Source organism: Synchiropus splendidus, chromosome 1 (assembly GCF_027744825.2).
Source record: "Synchiropus splendidus isolate RoL2022-P1 chromosome 1, RoL_Sspl_1.0, whole genome shotgun sequence".
In the NCBI taxonomy this organism is placed as follows: Eukaryota; Metazoa; Chordata; class Actinopteri; order Syngnathiformes; family Callionymidae; genus Synchiropus; species Synchiropus splendidus.
Genome location: NC_071334.1, coordinates 70225522 through 70241411, shown reverse-complemented (window position 1 = coordinate 70241411; position 15890 = coordinate 70225522). Strand labels below are relative to the sequence as shown.

General features: G+C 43.9%; 1 protein-coding gene across 4 annotated transcripts in view; it reads left to right on the top strand.

The window, feature by feature from the left end:
• LOC128760716 (histone deacetylase 4-like) overlaps window positions 1–15890 on the top strand; it is a 61547-nt gene that overhangs the window by 34217 nt on the left and 11440 nt on the right. For all 4 annotated transcript variants that reach the window (XM_053868350.1, XM_053868342.1, XM_053868360.1 and 1 more), the window contains 7 exons: window positions 1694–1817; window positions 2245–2363; window positions 9179–9307; window positions 9388–9497; window positions 9905–10039; window positions 10126–10318; window positions 12067–12290. In XM_053868350.1, the coding sequence (XP_053724325.1) occupies window positions 1694–1817; window positions 2245–2363; window positions 9179–9307; window positions 9388–9497; window positions 9905–10039; window positions 10126–10318; window positions 12067–12290 (1034 nt within the window). The remainder of the gene's footprint in view (window positions 1–1693; window positions 1818–2244; window positions 2364–9178; window positions 9308–9387; window positions 9498–9904; window positions 10040–10125; window positions 10319–12066; window positions 12291–15890) is intronic.

The window sequence follows — 15890 nt, the reverse complement described above, 5'->3', positions numbered from 1 at the left end:
TCTGGTGCTTATCAGATATTCCCCTGCCCTGGGTGGATGCAAATCTGCCCACTAATGTTTTCATGATCGGCTTTGCTTCAGCTCAAACATCTGAGACTGGCCATGGAAGTGCCCACTTGAAGGTTCTGGGTGCTGTCACGCGCATGAGAATGAATCCTGCCAATAAATCTTAAAGCTACCCTTATGACTGAAAAACAATTTCTTCATGTGAATGTCATCGAGTTGCACCATCCGTACTGGCAGCGAGACTGTCCTATTTTGTTTTACTCATACACGTGAAATACTCGCTCTTGACAGCACCTGATACCTACTAGAGTGTTCCCTCGCTATATTCTGTGCCTCGCGGGTTTTTACATTTATGGTAGGCAGGTAGGTACAGTTATAAAGGTAGGTATGAAAACAAAATTATCATTTCATAGTTTTTATCTTATGGTGCTTTAATTACTCGTATCAATACAACAGGCAAGTACTCAAATGTCAGTACTCAGCAAAAAAGTGGTGTCAGGATATCCTATTTTCTATGATGACTTTCCAGCGATTACTTGAGGTAACTATAAATTAAGATATTAATAATTGCATGTTTATTAACTCCCAACAATTAGTAATTACAGTGTTGTTTAGAGTGAGCTTTCAGTGACCATTTCCGGGCAAAATATATTCTGGCTGAACAGGATGCAAAAATCTTTTATAATGATGAATAACAGGCTAATATACGTGTGACTAGGTAGTTTATTTATTGTAGTATATGACCTCTAATCTGAAGCGTAGCCCCATTCCCGCATGCTGTTCCATTGCTGAAAGACTCTCATTTACTCACGAGGCAAAATTAAGATTTTTTTTTTCCCCTCCACGATTGCACAACAAAAACAGACTTCATACCTGGCATCTGCTGCTGGTCAGTTCTCAGTGTGCTGCTTTCCCTTCTTTACAGCATTATGTTTGACATTAATGCAGATGCCCAGTCACAAGAATCTTCCTGCTCAAACACCCAGCTAGATGAGAAGAGGCAGCAAGATGAGTGGCCGGTGTGTTTGCTTGCTGCTGTGTTTCCATTTAGCTTGGAGAAGCTAAATGGTGAATGAGCGGTGTTAGCTGGTGGCCTTGGCCTGAGTTCTTACTGCCGAAGCTGGATGTCTCTCAACCCTTCATTGAGTTTGAGTGGACACGGGTCCTTGAGGAATGTTTACACACTGTATGGAAACTGGTCTCAGGTCAGAGCTGCTTCTATGGGCCTCAGAGAGAAAGAGTCTGATTAATATGCCCACGGAAAAGAAAAGCTGTGGCATCACAGCTGTTTGAGTCCAGAATTATGAACAGAACAGAGCAGAGTTTGTGTCAGTTCAGTGTATTCCTTTGGATAGAGGCTGGAACAGTTCTACTGTCAACATTTGAGGTGAACTGTTCCATGCTTATTTTCGCAATAGCTTTATCACTCATCTTTCTTTCCAAACTGTCTATGGTCGCGGTTTATTTTGTTTCTATGTTACTATGTTTTTGTATGTTACGACCACAATATGCTATTCAGTGCTGCAGTGACAGGTTGACATAGTGGATATAATCTGCTATTAAAATACTGTAAATTCTGGACAATAGTGCTTATTCTTTTTGGTTTTTGGATGTGCGCGATTAGAGCCGATGATGGTCATGCTGTCACCATCATCTCTGCTTCATGCTTTCATTCTCTTCCCATCAGGTGCTGTTGCCAGCACAGAAGTGAAGATGCGTCTACAGGAATTTGTCCTAAACAAGAAAAAGGCTCTGGCCCAGCGTAGTCTTAATCAGGGAGGCCCCCACAACGATGCCCCCTACTGGTACAGGTGAGTGACTCGCTACGGGGTCATGATAATGTGACATCAAAAGCTTGCAATTGGCACACGGGTTCTGAATCTATCAGCAAGCTTCCTCTTTCTCACCTGCCTGACTCGCATCCTGTTGGTGAGAAGGACACAGCAGGCTTGTTGAAACATCATGGGAATAAATAGACTTGTGACAGCAAAATATTGGAACGCGATGAGAGATGAGCGCAGGGTCTGTTGTAGCATCAGCGACTTATGCCAGTAGACCTGCAGCTTTATACTCAAAGTACAAGCTTAAGTCCAGTCAGTCCAGCTGGACAGTGAAGCATGAATAAATGTGTTTCATCCTTTCATCACCACCTGTGACGGTGGTGAAGACAGTTTGTCTGAGGAGGACACATGTTCACACTCATTTGCCACAAGTCATGTTACTTCCCTCTCTGTCCAGGAAAACCCAGCACAGCTCTCTGGACCAGAGCTCCCCTCCACAGACAGGTGTGTCAGCCTATAACCACCCGGTGCTTGGCGTCTACAATCCTCGAGACGACTTCCCACTTCGAAAGACGGGTAAGTTCTCCACTTGTCTGTGTTTTCGTCCGAGTTTATCAGGCGCTAAAGGTTTTATCACAATGACAGAAAGAGGAAAAGGTTTTTGCATTTTGATTTTGTTCTGGAACTCCATCTGAACCATGGAAGATGGAGTTCCAGATGGAAGTTTGTATGGCACTTGTATGGCTTTTCTCCTCAACTTCTCTCAAGTCTAGTGCTGTTCAGACTCGCAATAAACCTTAATGCTTGACTTTACAAAACACAGATCAGAACACCTCAAATGTCATGGTTCATGTGTGCCACTGTGCATCACTCACACCAGCATGGTGTCAGACCTGTATTTCTGACCAGAATTTATGCATATTTATTTTTCAATTCAAATGGACAACTACATTTTTTTTGTTTTTAATTTAAGCCTTTGTTCAGAGGCCAAAAAATACCAAATCTAACCTTAAAAAAATATGTATGATATATATGTTCGCCAGTCTTTTAGATCCAGACTCGCCAACCTGTCTTTTCAAACTATTTCAACCCAGTGGCGTTGGTTTGAGTTCCGGTCAGGGAACCCTTTTTGCCGCAAGCCAACACAGTTCTTGACTCACGGAAGTTGTTTGATTTGATTCTCTGTGCTTTTCGAGCAGTTAGGATGACGTCTTTGAAGTACATGCCAGGAGACTGTGGATATATTCGCTCTAGGTTGTTTAGACTGAAACTTGTTCATTTAATTTTTACTTCTGCTCCCAAATGGAAATTTTCCTAAGAAATGGGATCAGCACTTTTTGAAAATTGAGTTGAAAAGAGCTTTTCCAAACGATGAAAAAAGTTTTAGATCAGAGGTTAGGGTTAGATGACGGTCGTTGATGTCGGTACTGTTAAAATCTTGCTTGAATTCAGAGAGACCTCAGTCATTTCATCAACAAAGAGTCATGTTAATGATGAACAGTGAGTTAGAGACAAGTACCCGTGAGATTGCACACTGAAGTGAAGATGGTTTCACACTTTATTTCACCGTGAAATCCGTGGATTCCGGATTCGGACGGACAATGCCAGCTGAAGTACATTCAAGCACATTTGTTCCATACATTCTTTTCCTCACATTTTCACTATTAATTTTCTTGCAATACTTTACACTTTATGAGAATATTTTCTCTATAGTCTTGTCTATTGAATGAGGTCCCAGCCTTTGCTTTAGACTGGTGTGACCAGGACTAGTGTTCACTGTTGAACACTGACTTTCATAAATTTACTGAACCACTTGCCATGTTGTTGTAGCTATTGCTACTCCTTGAGCAGTATGACATTGAATCAAGAGTTCTGTACAACATGCTTGATGTATGTTTGTGTTGAAATTAGTGCCACATTTGGTAAAAAAAAAAAAAAGGTGACTGAAATGTGATCTTTGGGATGAACATATCAACATTTCATCAAGGAAGGTGTGTTCGTGTGCATCAGATGTGTGTGTGTGTGTGTGGTGGTGTAGTCATAAAGCAGAGGGCACCTTCCTTGCAATTATTCACTTAGTGTCGCGGCGGGCAGCGAAAGCCAGTGCACAGGCTGTGTTGACTCTGGCCTGCGAGGCGGAGGGCCATGGTGGTTGATTCTGGCCAAAGGCGCCACATTCCAGTCCGGGGAGCAGGAGGAGAGAAAAAAATAAGAGGTGTCTGAAGGGAGTGAGGCAAAGGGAGATGAAGAGCGAAGGAGTGAAAAACTCATGAATGTCCTTAAATGAGGCACACCATGAATCTGAGGGGACAGTGGAGATCCATGCTGATGAAACATGTTCTCCACAGAATATCATCACGGTATGGTGTGGGTTAATCTCTCCGTAGGTCCCCGGAGGTGAGAACAGAGCCCTTGTGCCACCCTAATGTTTGCCCTGTACCATGACGTGCTCTGTGGGGTTTACTTATGGTAATAATGGTCGTCTGAGGCTCTTTTATAAGTTATAATCTGGCCATAAAGTCCAGTCTGGCACCTGGACTCACAGCAGCGGTCTCTCACAGATGCGCTGTAATGATTTATTGGTGCACTTTGATTTCCCAGTAACATAGCATTTATTTGGTACAATTATTCTCATGTTCTCATGTAAGTAGAAGGCCTTCTGCAGAGCAGATTCTCAGCCAGCTGGAAGCATCAGCCACCATGAAGCATTTGTGGGCATGTTAAAGGTCCATTCATGCTCCCTTCACGTCCATTTTCAACAATGTTACCGTCACTGATCACATGCTTCCATGTGTTCTTTACGGGTACATTGGTATTGCTGTTCATCAGCATATCCAGGGGGAGCAGCCCCAGCGACTGTGGAAGAAGTTTTGATAATGTACCTCTTGCACAAAAGAGGAAAATGGCGGCAGCGTTGTATGAGGTGGTGGTCAGTATCGCCACTGGAGGATGGAGAATTCCCGCCATTGTATGACTTCTTCATGTCTCATTAGAGAAACGCATGGGGTAGTAACAGCAACACGCCCCCCTGTTTCCTCAGGTGGTACTGCTCTGTTTGATCCGCATCTGCAGGCTTTGTGGAAACATGCAGGAACACGGAGGAAATAAACACAGAGCAGAGACAGAAGGCGGCATCTGTACATAACGATGAACGAAGAATGCAACGTATTTTGTTGCATGCTGGTTGAGTTATTTTAGCGGTTCAGTTGCTCAGTTGCAGTGTGTTGCCGCAGTCAGGAGCACATGAATGACTATTCCTTCACAATCCAAATGTTGTCCTTGTCTCCTTGATAGTGGGATAAACGTAGACAAGATTATAACTTACTTGGTGGAAGTAGCGATCTGTGAATTAAATTTATTACTTAAAAAAGATGTGTTGGTAAACAATGATGGAGTTACCCCATCACTCTGATTCTGAATCGACAAATGCGACTCAAAAATACTTTAATGAAAGAACCCTATTGCCTTGTTGACGTGGGCAAACCCTGTGGCTTTTCAGTGGCGCGTTTACACAGGGGCGAATTTGGCATCATCACCAAAGGTTCTCACTCTAGACCCCTTTTTCAAAAGTTTCTGAACTCTGATGGCTCTGTTGCCGTGGAAACAAACACTGCATCTGAAGCCAACTGATGGGTTCCGTCATTTCCTGCTTGTGTAAACGGCACCTAATTCTTTTTTGGAGATCGCAATGCACCTCCCAATGAATGTAGATGAGATTTGTAGAAGAGATTTTACGCATTATATATCTGTTGTTATATTCATATCTTTTATCTATTTGAGTTTTTTTATTATTTATGACACTGAAAAAACATTGTTTAATTACTCCCTCAGTGGAGGGAATTAAACAGGGTATTCATCATACATTGTTGACTGCATGTCAACAATGTATGATACATGAGGGCCTCACAAAGATGTGGACTGAGTGGGAATGTTTGGGGTCACTTCCGTCTAGAGAAATTGGGCCAGTTCATCTTCCAGGTGGCACAATGGAACATGGGCAGACTAATGTGAGTCAACAGAGACACGGCACAGCGAACCCTCCTCCTCAGAGTGGGCTCCTTTCTAAATTCAGAAAGCCTCACCCTCACTGGTGAGGCCCCTTGTAATGTGACAATGGCGCGTTTGTGCATCGATATCATGTGTGGCGTGATAATCAAGCCCTCTTTAGGCCCTGAACAAAAGCCTTCTATTTCATTGATAAGATGAATGAACATGTCTGCTCACGTGACAGCCCACCGACGCGATGCGCGTGTCTTATGGCTTTAATCATGTCCCGGTGTTATAATGGACTCAAATGTACCCTGAGCTAAGTGTCAGTATTAATAATCATCCTGCTGTTATCTATGATAACTATTCCAAATTCTCATCGTGGAGCATCTCTACAATACTGAAATGAAAATGCGTGATCTTTTGACGAAAACAGAACATCTCAGATCTTCAATAATTGACTGAACACGTGCCACCAAATATCGTGGTGGGATAATGTTTTCAGACTTTGTCTGTTCTATTAAATATAAATTTGATGATGTGATTATTTATTTTGCTGACTTTGAAACCTACAGTGTTGACAACTGGCATGTTAAAATTGTCAAGAATTTATGTCAACAATAAACCAAAAATTTGTATTGGTTTGTGTCTGTATAATGCAGCCACACTTTTGGAAACACAAGTACTTTTTTATGACGATGTCAGGGTGTTTGAAAGGTTTTTTTCTGCCACTTAAGAATTGGCATAAAATGAAAGGGTTAGCGCAACACTTGCGTCTCAAATATGACGCTACTTGCTATGACACCAAGCACTGTTTTGTCATGGTGCAGCTTCCGAGAATGGCTTCATTCAAGTGGTGTCTGCAGGCAATAACAGTGGTCACTTTCCACCATGAGAAATGACGCAGCCAATGTTACTGCTAGGAGACATTGCTGAACTTCTGGTTCTGTGCTGAAGAGCTGAAGTCACATAACTGCAATTATCATGCCGCTCACAAGATGTGCTCTACTGGCGAAGCTCTTGGTGAAATATTGATGGCTAACATTTTGGAGGCAACTCTGGAAGATTCTTTCAGTAATTCTGTTCAAAGTTGTCATGAACATCAATTCAAACTTTGCCCGGTGTTTAAATAATGTTATTGTTGTTCCACTCATCCTCACTCCTATGGTGTAATATGCTGGCGCTTGGAAAGTTCCCAATTGTTGGATCCAGACAGGAGACAGACACACTACCAGATCCATACGGGATCCACCAGACGGATGTCCAGCGCAGAGTGGGCTACTACTTGCCCAGATGTATATTCACTTGATTTAGACAACGGACCAGATCTGGCCTACATCCGTTCAGGCAAATGGCTCTGCGCCGTGAGGTGCGTCCCACGCAGGGAGGGAGACGTTCGCTGATTTACACCGCATTCTTACGTGACTCTCCTTACTGACAGTGCCGTGCCAGCCAGCATGAATGAAAAGCACGGCCTTTGAGGCCCCGGGACTGTGAAATAGTCTAGAATTAAAAGTGTACGACCAAAAGAGTGCCATCACATGGCTTATCTACCCACGGTGTGAGGATATGCCGTGGTAGGCGGTGCTTCCATTTAAAACCTTATGCCTTAACATGAACTTTTAATATCTCTGTCTGACTGCAGGTGTGACTCAGTGGAACTGAAGTGGTCTAGAAGCCCTCGTCTGTAGGCTGGTAATGAATCAGGTCTTCCAGCGCGTCTCCCCTCGATCTGAGTGTTCAGGCAATTAAGGATCAATATTGATGAAAGCTTTTGTGTTAGAAGGCCATTATTTTAAACAAGGTCGTTCACGCACCACTTCACAGCCCCTTGGCGACTCTAATCAAATATTCGACTGCTGCACATGTACAGTGGAGGAACGCAGGGCAGCGAGCTGGACACAAAGTTCTGTCCATCGTCTGGACAGAGTGCTTCCACCCACTCAGTGCTAGTGTACCATCGCACTTCACAGTTTTCCACGCATTTATTTTTGTCAAAGACTCGTATTACATGTGTTCTCACGTGGCTTCACACAGTGGGGATACAGCTTCTAAACTCGCGTCTCTCTTTACACCTTTATTGTCACACGTCATTTTCATGTTTTCTCCAGGTGTGTAATTTCTCAGATTTCAGTGTAAAAAAAGTGAAAAATGTAATTATGTCTGGCTGATTGGCAGGGCTTAGCAAACACTACATTAGCATCCATCACTGCAGCCAAGGTGACATAGCGTTCCCTTCTCCCTGTCTCCATTCACAAGTCTGTGACAGCTCACACAAAGGACCAAAAGGCCTTTGGGCAGCCAGACATGGCTCCCAAATTGGAGCTAAATGCTTTTCATCTGCACTGTCTTTGGGAAATTGGATCAGAATTTGGCTTGTGCAGAAAGCATCTAAATAGGGGGAACACTAATGAATAGCAGCGTGTAACAAACATTCTGCTATTCATCACTGTTTGTCTAGCAAACAGGTTTGATAACAAAGCAGCTCTGTGGAAGGTGCTCCGTGATATTTCCACGGCTGGGCTGTCTGTATTGGCATCCACAGTGGCGCCCCTTGCATTCTACTGTATGCTAATGCCACTGAGCCTGAGTTCGTTTGTCTGTTTGGATTTGAACACATTCTCATGTCATTTGTTGACTGTGATACGACAACGTTTAGGCTGTTTAAAAAAAAAATCAATCTTTTTATTTCTTTGGGTCTGTTTCATGCAGCCACACCTTGTGGAAGACAAAAAAATTCTATGCCAATGTTTTTCCACCTGACACGTTTCCTGCTCAGCATGACAAAGATAATGAATGAGCTTTAAGTATAATATAATAATGTAATTCCTCAAGTTAGCTTGCTGTTGATTTTTTGAGTGACAGCTGTTATAACTTTGTGGTAATCTACGGTGCTGTAAAGTTGAAATGAAAGCTTATCATTGAGGGTTGATATGAACATGTCTTATATTGTAAAGTGAAGTGTCTGTGTCAGACTTGCACCCAAGGATCTCCCGCTCCTGGAATACAGGGATTGAACGGCCCTCTATTGGCAGCCTCGCACCCCATACCCCCGAAGCACCTCCCACAACCTGCCCCTGGGCACCCGGGCATACGCCTTATCCAAGTTCACAAAGCGCATGTAGACTGCAGGTCATACTCCCAGGCACCCTCGAGAACTGTTGAGAGAGAGTCAACAGTTGGTCCGTAGTTCCAATGCCTGGACGGAACCCACATTGCTCTTCTTGAGTCAGAGGTTCAACAATCGATCGGACCCCCCTCTCCAGCACCTTAGTGTAGTCCTTACCAGGGAGGCTGAGGAGTGTGATTCCTCTGTACTAGAACTAGAACTCCTTACAGCATTCATGATTACGTTTCAGGGTGGGACGCTCATGTCTAACCATGCTGCTCGTCGTCTCTTTCAGCATCTGAACCCAACCTGAAGCTGCGCTCCAGGCTGAAGCAGAAGGTGAGCGAGCGCAGGAGCAGTCCACTTCTGCGGCGGAGGGACAGTCCCATCACCTCAGCCAAGAAACGCTCCCTCGACATGGCAGGTAACTTCTAATTGTTTCTGTGTGTTTGCGGAAAGGACTGATGCATCTGTTTGTTTTTTTTACGCATGTGATTTTGTCAGACTCTGCATGTAATAGTGCCCCTGGCTCAGGCCCCAGCTCCCCCAACAACAGCTCCAACAACATTCCCAAAGAGAATGGCATTGCGGTATCAGTCTGCAACAGCACAGAGGTAACACACGCGCACACACACGTTTGTGGGGACTGTTCATTGACATAACCCTTACGCCAGCTTCTCACACACAAACATAACCAACTGATATTTTTTGATGTTTATCAAGGAACAACTGGTCAGAAAACATATAGTGATTGTCTCACATTCAAAATTCTTCTTCTGTAATCCTGAATTCTAATATAATATAGTCATGTTATTTGTTGAATTTGATCACGATGTCTGATGCACTTAGCAGCAGTTCATATATTGGCTTTGTGTCCCTTACATGTGGGAATGCCTGCCGTTTGAGTGAGGCGTCAGTGCTGACGCAGGCGGTGACAGTGAGGCTGATGTCAATACTGCCCGCCTTGTGTGCTATTATTCTTGATGCAAACATAGATAAATCATTGGACTGTGCTTGCCAGGCGTCGATGGCCCAGCGGCTGTGTGGCGGAGCTGAACGAGGCTCCATGAACCAGCTGTCCCTCTACACATCGCCGTCCCTGCCCAACATCACGCTGGGTCTGCCAGCCACAGCAACAGCGACAGCAGCTTCCAGCGTAAGCAGAGGCCACGGTGCCACCGCTGTCTTCTTTGGATCACTAATGGAACTGCCTCTCTCTCTCTCTCTCTCTCACTTCTTCAGGTGACTTCCGCTCAGCAGGACGGAGGTCTGCAGCCAGCGCTCTCTCTAAGCCCCCCGTTCCTCTCTGGAGGACATTTGACTCCCTTTCTGGCTGAGTCCAGCACAGGAACTGGTGGGCATAGTGGTCACAGTCCTCTCCTCCAGCACATGGTGCTCATGGAGCAAAGTCCTGCGCAGAGCCCCCTGGTGACAGGTAGTTTGTTTGGCCAGCTTCACAACGGTAATGTGCATCATGCAAGTGCAGTTTTGCCACTGATGCGTCCTGGCAGGGAAGTGACAGAAAAGCATGAGACAGAGAAAAACAGCATCAGTCACAAAGACGAGTGTTCGCAGGACAATGTGTGCCTCTTCACACTGACAGACGTCCATTCATTAGCTCAAACTAATGAGCCCCTTTTGCTTGTCAGCATATGCTAGGCAAGTTCAACATGGATGCATTGTGGGCGCTTTCCCATCCGCTCTTTCAGAAGACACATCATAGCGACTGTCCCACATCAGCACTCAATGGACGATGACGCATGCACGGTCTGTGTTGGGAAAAGACTGCAGACTTTGGGTCTGGAATTGAGACCGTTCTTTTAAAGGTCAAATCCACTGAATGATCTCTTACATCAGGGTCCAAAGGTAGGAGGTTTGATGGCCCTGTCACGATCCTGCCGACCAGCGCTGGCAGAGCAAAAGCCATTCATCGACTTTCAGCGTGAGATTAGGTTAGCGCTGTATTCGATGAATACTCCACTGTCTGCAGGTGTACTTTATTCACACTTAAAGTCCTGCTTTTCATGTTTTCAGTCACTATCAGTGAACAGTGGGAACAGAGAAACGGCAACATCGGCGTTCTCTATGAAAGAATGACAAAATTTGGGAGTCTTCACTCCTGAAGAGCAACCATGCTGTGACAGCCCGAAGAATGTCTGTTTAAAAAAAAAAAAATGAATCACAGAAGCATTGAGAGCAGGGACCTATTACTTGATAAAAAAATAGAAGTGACGTGAGGAAGATGGATTCAGAAAAGGCGGACTGTCCTCACTGTCGGACACTGAGATGTTGTCATGGCTACATCTGCTTTGACTTGATTAACGCAATATGATTTAAAGAGAACATTCCCAGACAAGTTGTTTGACTTTCTTGAAAATCAGATGTTTCGATAGGTTGCATCTCTTTTGTCAAGCGTACTAGTTCTTCTGGCAGCAGAATAATTAAAAAATATCTCTTCTTATTCTGGCTTATAATGCAAGTAGAAATGATTGAAATGAAGCGTCAATTATGTTTTTGCAGTGCTTGTAGTCCTCTGGTTTCAACTGTATGACAACTAACCTATGAATGTGTTTGGGCTGCATCGACTATGATCAGCTACTAAATGAGTCACCGACAGCTTCAGCCAATGGGTCCTGGCGTCATTGTTCTCCTAGCTCAATCTGTAGTACAACAGGCTGAGTATGGCACCACTTCACAAAGGGGCACATCAAAGGACACCTTTTCTCACCTCCAATTGAGTAATTAAATATAGTTTCAAAACTGCATAGAACACAAGAACCGTCTTTACAACAGTTAATCTACTTTAATTTTTGGACTATAAGACGCTACTTTGTTCTTGCAGTCAGAACTAATCTCTTAAATTTAGTGGGGAGAGTTTATAAGCCTTTGCACTCTGTAGTCCAGGAATTTATGGTACAATTAAAAAAATATATATATCTGATTATATTCTATTTACAACATGACAGTCATCAGAGTTCGACCTGTACACGTCATATGCCGATCAATCATTAAGGTAGTCGCTGACTAGTCGACTGTCAAAATAAACACTGGCTGTATCCCTAAAAAGACACTGAAATAATGCCAAGTTGATTTTACTGTTTTACATACATGCTGTGTTGTGTATTGTTTATATATTATAATGATTAATTATAATAATTTGAACACTCTCTCACCATTTTGCAGGTGTCGGCAGTCTGACCATGTCGTCATCAGCCTCATTGGCCAAATTGCAGCGGCAACACCGGCCCCTGGGACGGACCCAGTCGGCACCTCTGCCTCAGGGCAGTGCAGCCCAGGCCCACGCCCAGGCGCTGGCCCTGCAGCAGCTGGTGGTCCAGCAGCAGCACCAGCAGTTCCTGGAGAAGCACAAGCAGCAGTTCCAGCAGCAGCAGCTTCACATCAACAAGGTAAAGACGCGACTCACTCAGACGTCCGTGTTGTCTAACCTACAGTCGTAACATTCACTAATATTTCAACAAGCCTGGCTGCAAATTGGTCGTCGCCTGATGTAGTTACTGCTGTACTCAACCAAATGGTGGACACCTGTAACTTCGTTATGAGCAACATTTGTGGCCGTGTTTCCATCTAAATTTGGAGTAAACAGAGATCGAGTCGAGGAGACGAGGGAGGCTGCATTATGTAGTAGACAGTGAGCAAGAGAGGGAATTAGACTGACTCAGATTCTGAAGAGGAATATTCATCTTCTGATGAAGACTTTCGCTTGCAGTATGACAGAGTGACGCTGCTTCAGGGCATAGTCACAGCCTGTTCGCTGTGAGTACAGGCAGCATACTGGAGCTGATGCATCACCATCATCATCATCGTTGTTGCTTCAGACATGCGGAAGAAGGTCTCCATTGGATGAGAGACACATTCTGTCAAAGTTATGTAATACACTATGGCCGCCGCCAGGTGACGTCATAATGCCAGTTAGCTGTGTGAATTTACTCCCATCCCAAACTTAGCCTCACACTGAGGACGCGTCTCTTTTACAGTGTGCCTTCATCTTTTGGTATTTCCAAGCGACAACTTTTTTCAAGTATTTATATCAATGAATATTTCTCTGAAAAAAAAATGGTGCCAAAAGGGTTAAGAGACCCTTCTAAATGAATTTTGTTGGAGTGGTCATGCTCAGAAGAGATGCAAAATTCAGTTATTGACCTTAGAGAGCAGTGTTGTGGTCATTTAGTTTCAGCAGCAGTCTATCGTTGCACGTATCGTCGTGCAGATATTCTGCTGCTGTTTCTGCTGAAGACAATCGGAGTGGCAATTGACTTTGATCTTGCAAGTCAATTTTATTTTAGTCCTGAGAGGTGTCAGTGGAGGACGAAAAAACTCCCCCCGCGGTAACTCTTTCTGTCCTCTAACGATTTAGAGTCCCTCAAATTGACAAATGTTTCATGAAAGACTCACCGCTGAGACTCAGCAGAAGGCGTGTGGTAAGACCTGCTGTTTCTGGTGCTGGCAGCCTGGAGTCCATTCACACATTTCCCAAGCAGCTGTTGCAGTAATCTGCCCAAATTCTGCTGCTTCCATCATCGCTGAAAGTAAAGTGAGATTATTTTCAACATTGGAGTGCGAGGAAATGTTCCCTCTTTGTGTTTATGGAGCCCCACCTTTTCTTACACCTCTCTGTTTACATCTGCTTTTAGCTGCTGGGTCTTCACACTACAGTCCCAATGTTGTACTTCTGTTTTGGGCTAGTTCCATTATTTTGCCGACACAATACAACTGAGCTGAAAGCCTCAATTGTTTGTAGCTTGAAGGATAGAAATTGGCAAATATTATAAGATCTTATACGACTGTAATCAGTTGTTAAGTTGTTTAAATGAATTAAAACAAATGAGCACTTATTATTGCACATGAATAATATATATCGGTTCAAATAGAGAAGTTAATGTTGGTTATTTCATTGACAACAAGAATAAAATGAAAACCACCCCCAAATGTCATGCTCATGCGCCTGTGGGAGGGGTAACGTTTCAGGAGTAATGTTGGATATGTACACAGTTGTGATGGTGGATTGTCAGGTGTGTTTTTAGCAGGGTGTGTGCGGCGTTATTGAGCCTCTTTGTTGCGTCAATTGACGTTGATAATTGTCACTACACTGCCGTGCAGGTTAAGAGGTGTTAGAGCAATAGGCGTGTTGATTGTTTTCTAGCTTAAAGATTGCTAATTATACCGTCAACATTTACTGTATAAATGGCATCCCCCATCAACTGAAGCACTGACTATAATAGAGTGGATTTGGGTCTATTATAGGATTATAGAAGTTCTGCCTGAGATTGAAGCGACGTCTAAGAGAAGGCAAAACGTTGACGTCTACTTTTATTCAATATACCCAGAGTCATGGCTCCTGAGGCCGTTTTCAGAACAAACCCTGAGTTAGCTTTCCTGGAAATGAGGGGAAAATCAGTAGTGGGGAAAATGAGGGGGGTATAAGTATCTGTGGCAATTATAACTCTGGCCCATTAATATATTCATTTTCTTTCATTAAATACAGGCAAAAATAGTCATTTGTAATGAGTGAAACAAATTAGTATACATTTTTTATATCATTATTTTACTCAATTATTAGTGTTATACAATATTTCTGTCAGTGCTTCAGTGCTTAGGTTTAAAAAAAACTTGAGAATAGAAGTACAAAAAATGGTGCATTTGATCAGACTGATGGCGCATATGTCAATTAGGGCTGGGGGACAAAAATTGCATTAAACCTCATATCCATTTCCTGGTAAACAGTTGGGAAGCTGAGCTCAAGCACGTCTCCTGCTCAAAAGAGCAGCCTATCAAAGACACAAGTTTCATACTCATGACTTTTATTTTCAAACAGCAACTATTGGCAAATGTAGACCAAGGACTCGTTGTAAATGAATAAATCATGGTCGAGATATAAATCAAATCGACACCCAAGTATGTGGAAAATATCCACTGAGGCCAAATGCATATTGTGCCAAGAGGAAACTTTAACAGCATTCTCTCATCAAAGTTTGCACCTTGGCTTACAAAGATTAGAAGCAGAGTTGGAAGAGTCAGAGATGAAGATGCTGTGGTTTCCATTGGGAGTGACAGGATTGGAAACCAGAGGGGAGACCGGGAGCATGATGGAGGAAGAATGTCAGGACTTGACCTTCAGTGAGAAGGAGATGAGGAGGACAGGTGAGAGCAGGGAGGATGATCAGGACAGATTAAGGCGGAGTCATGACGGGAAATGTTGAAAGACATTGCATTGTTGCTGTTCTGCTGCACTGAAACGACCACTGCTCACGTCACTAACATCACAGTTCCTTGAATAAATCTGCACCACTCGTCCTTAGTTATTGGCAATTCTGTGATCTGTCTGGTGCTGTCAGGCGCTTTTTCTATTGACTTGTCAGCACCTCTGCATCATTATGCATCATTAAAATTTCCATCTCCATTGTGGAGAAGTAGGAGGAGCGACGCTTTGTTTCATGTGTTGCCATGGTGAATCATGTTTTTCTGTGTTCCATTGATGAGGGCTTTTCATATCCTCATGCAGGAAGACCTGTGTGTGAGTGGAAACCCTAGTTCTCATCTGGTTTGAGATCAAATGCAAGTGAGTTGGGGAGTGACAGGAGATGCATGTACCAAGCAGCTGGAGTGGAGTGTAGAGTCTCGCACGCAGCAAAGAGCTGCATCCTTCTTCACTTCTTCTGTAGTATTTTTGTTGGTGAGTTGGCGGAGGCCGGTTCAACCTCACATTTGCACCGGGTGCGTTTGCCTCCACGTCTGTGTGACTGAGCCTTAAGTGGTTGCCGTGGCAACTGAGCGGAAACTTCTGCTGTATGTGGCCATGCAGGAAATCCGTCGCTGGTGCTGTCAACAATTCAACCAATTAGATGGAGCAGACGTGGAGGAGCAGTGGGCGAATGGAACGTGGTATTTCCTCTCCTGCTCCCAAGAGGCTTCTGCTCATTCACCTGAATCACTTCCTGTCACACAACAAGGACAGGGCAATCTAATATTGATCCCACATGCGATACAGT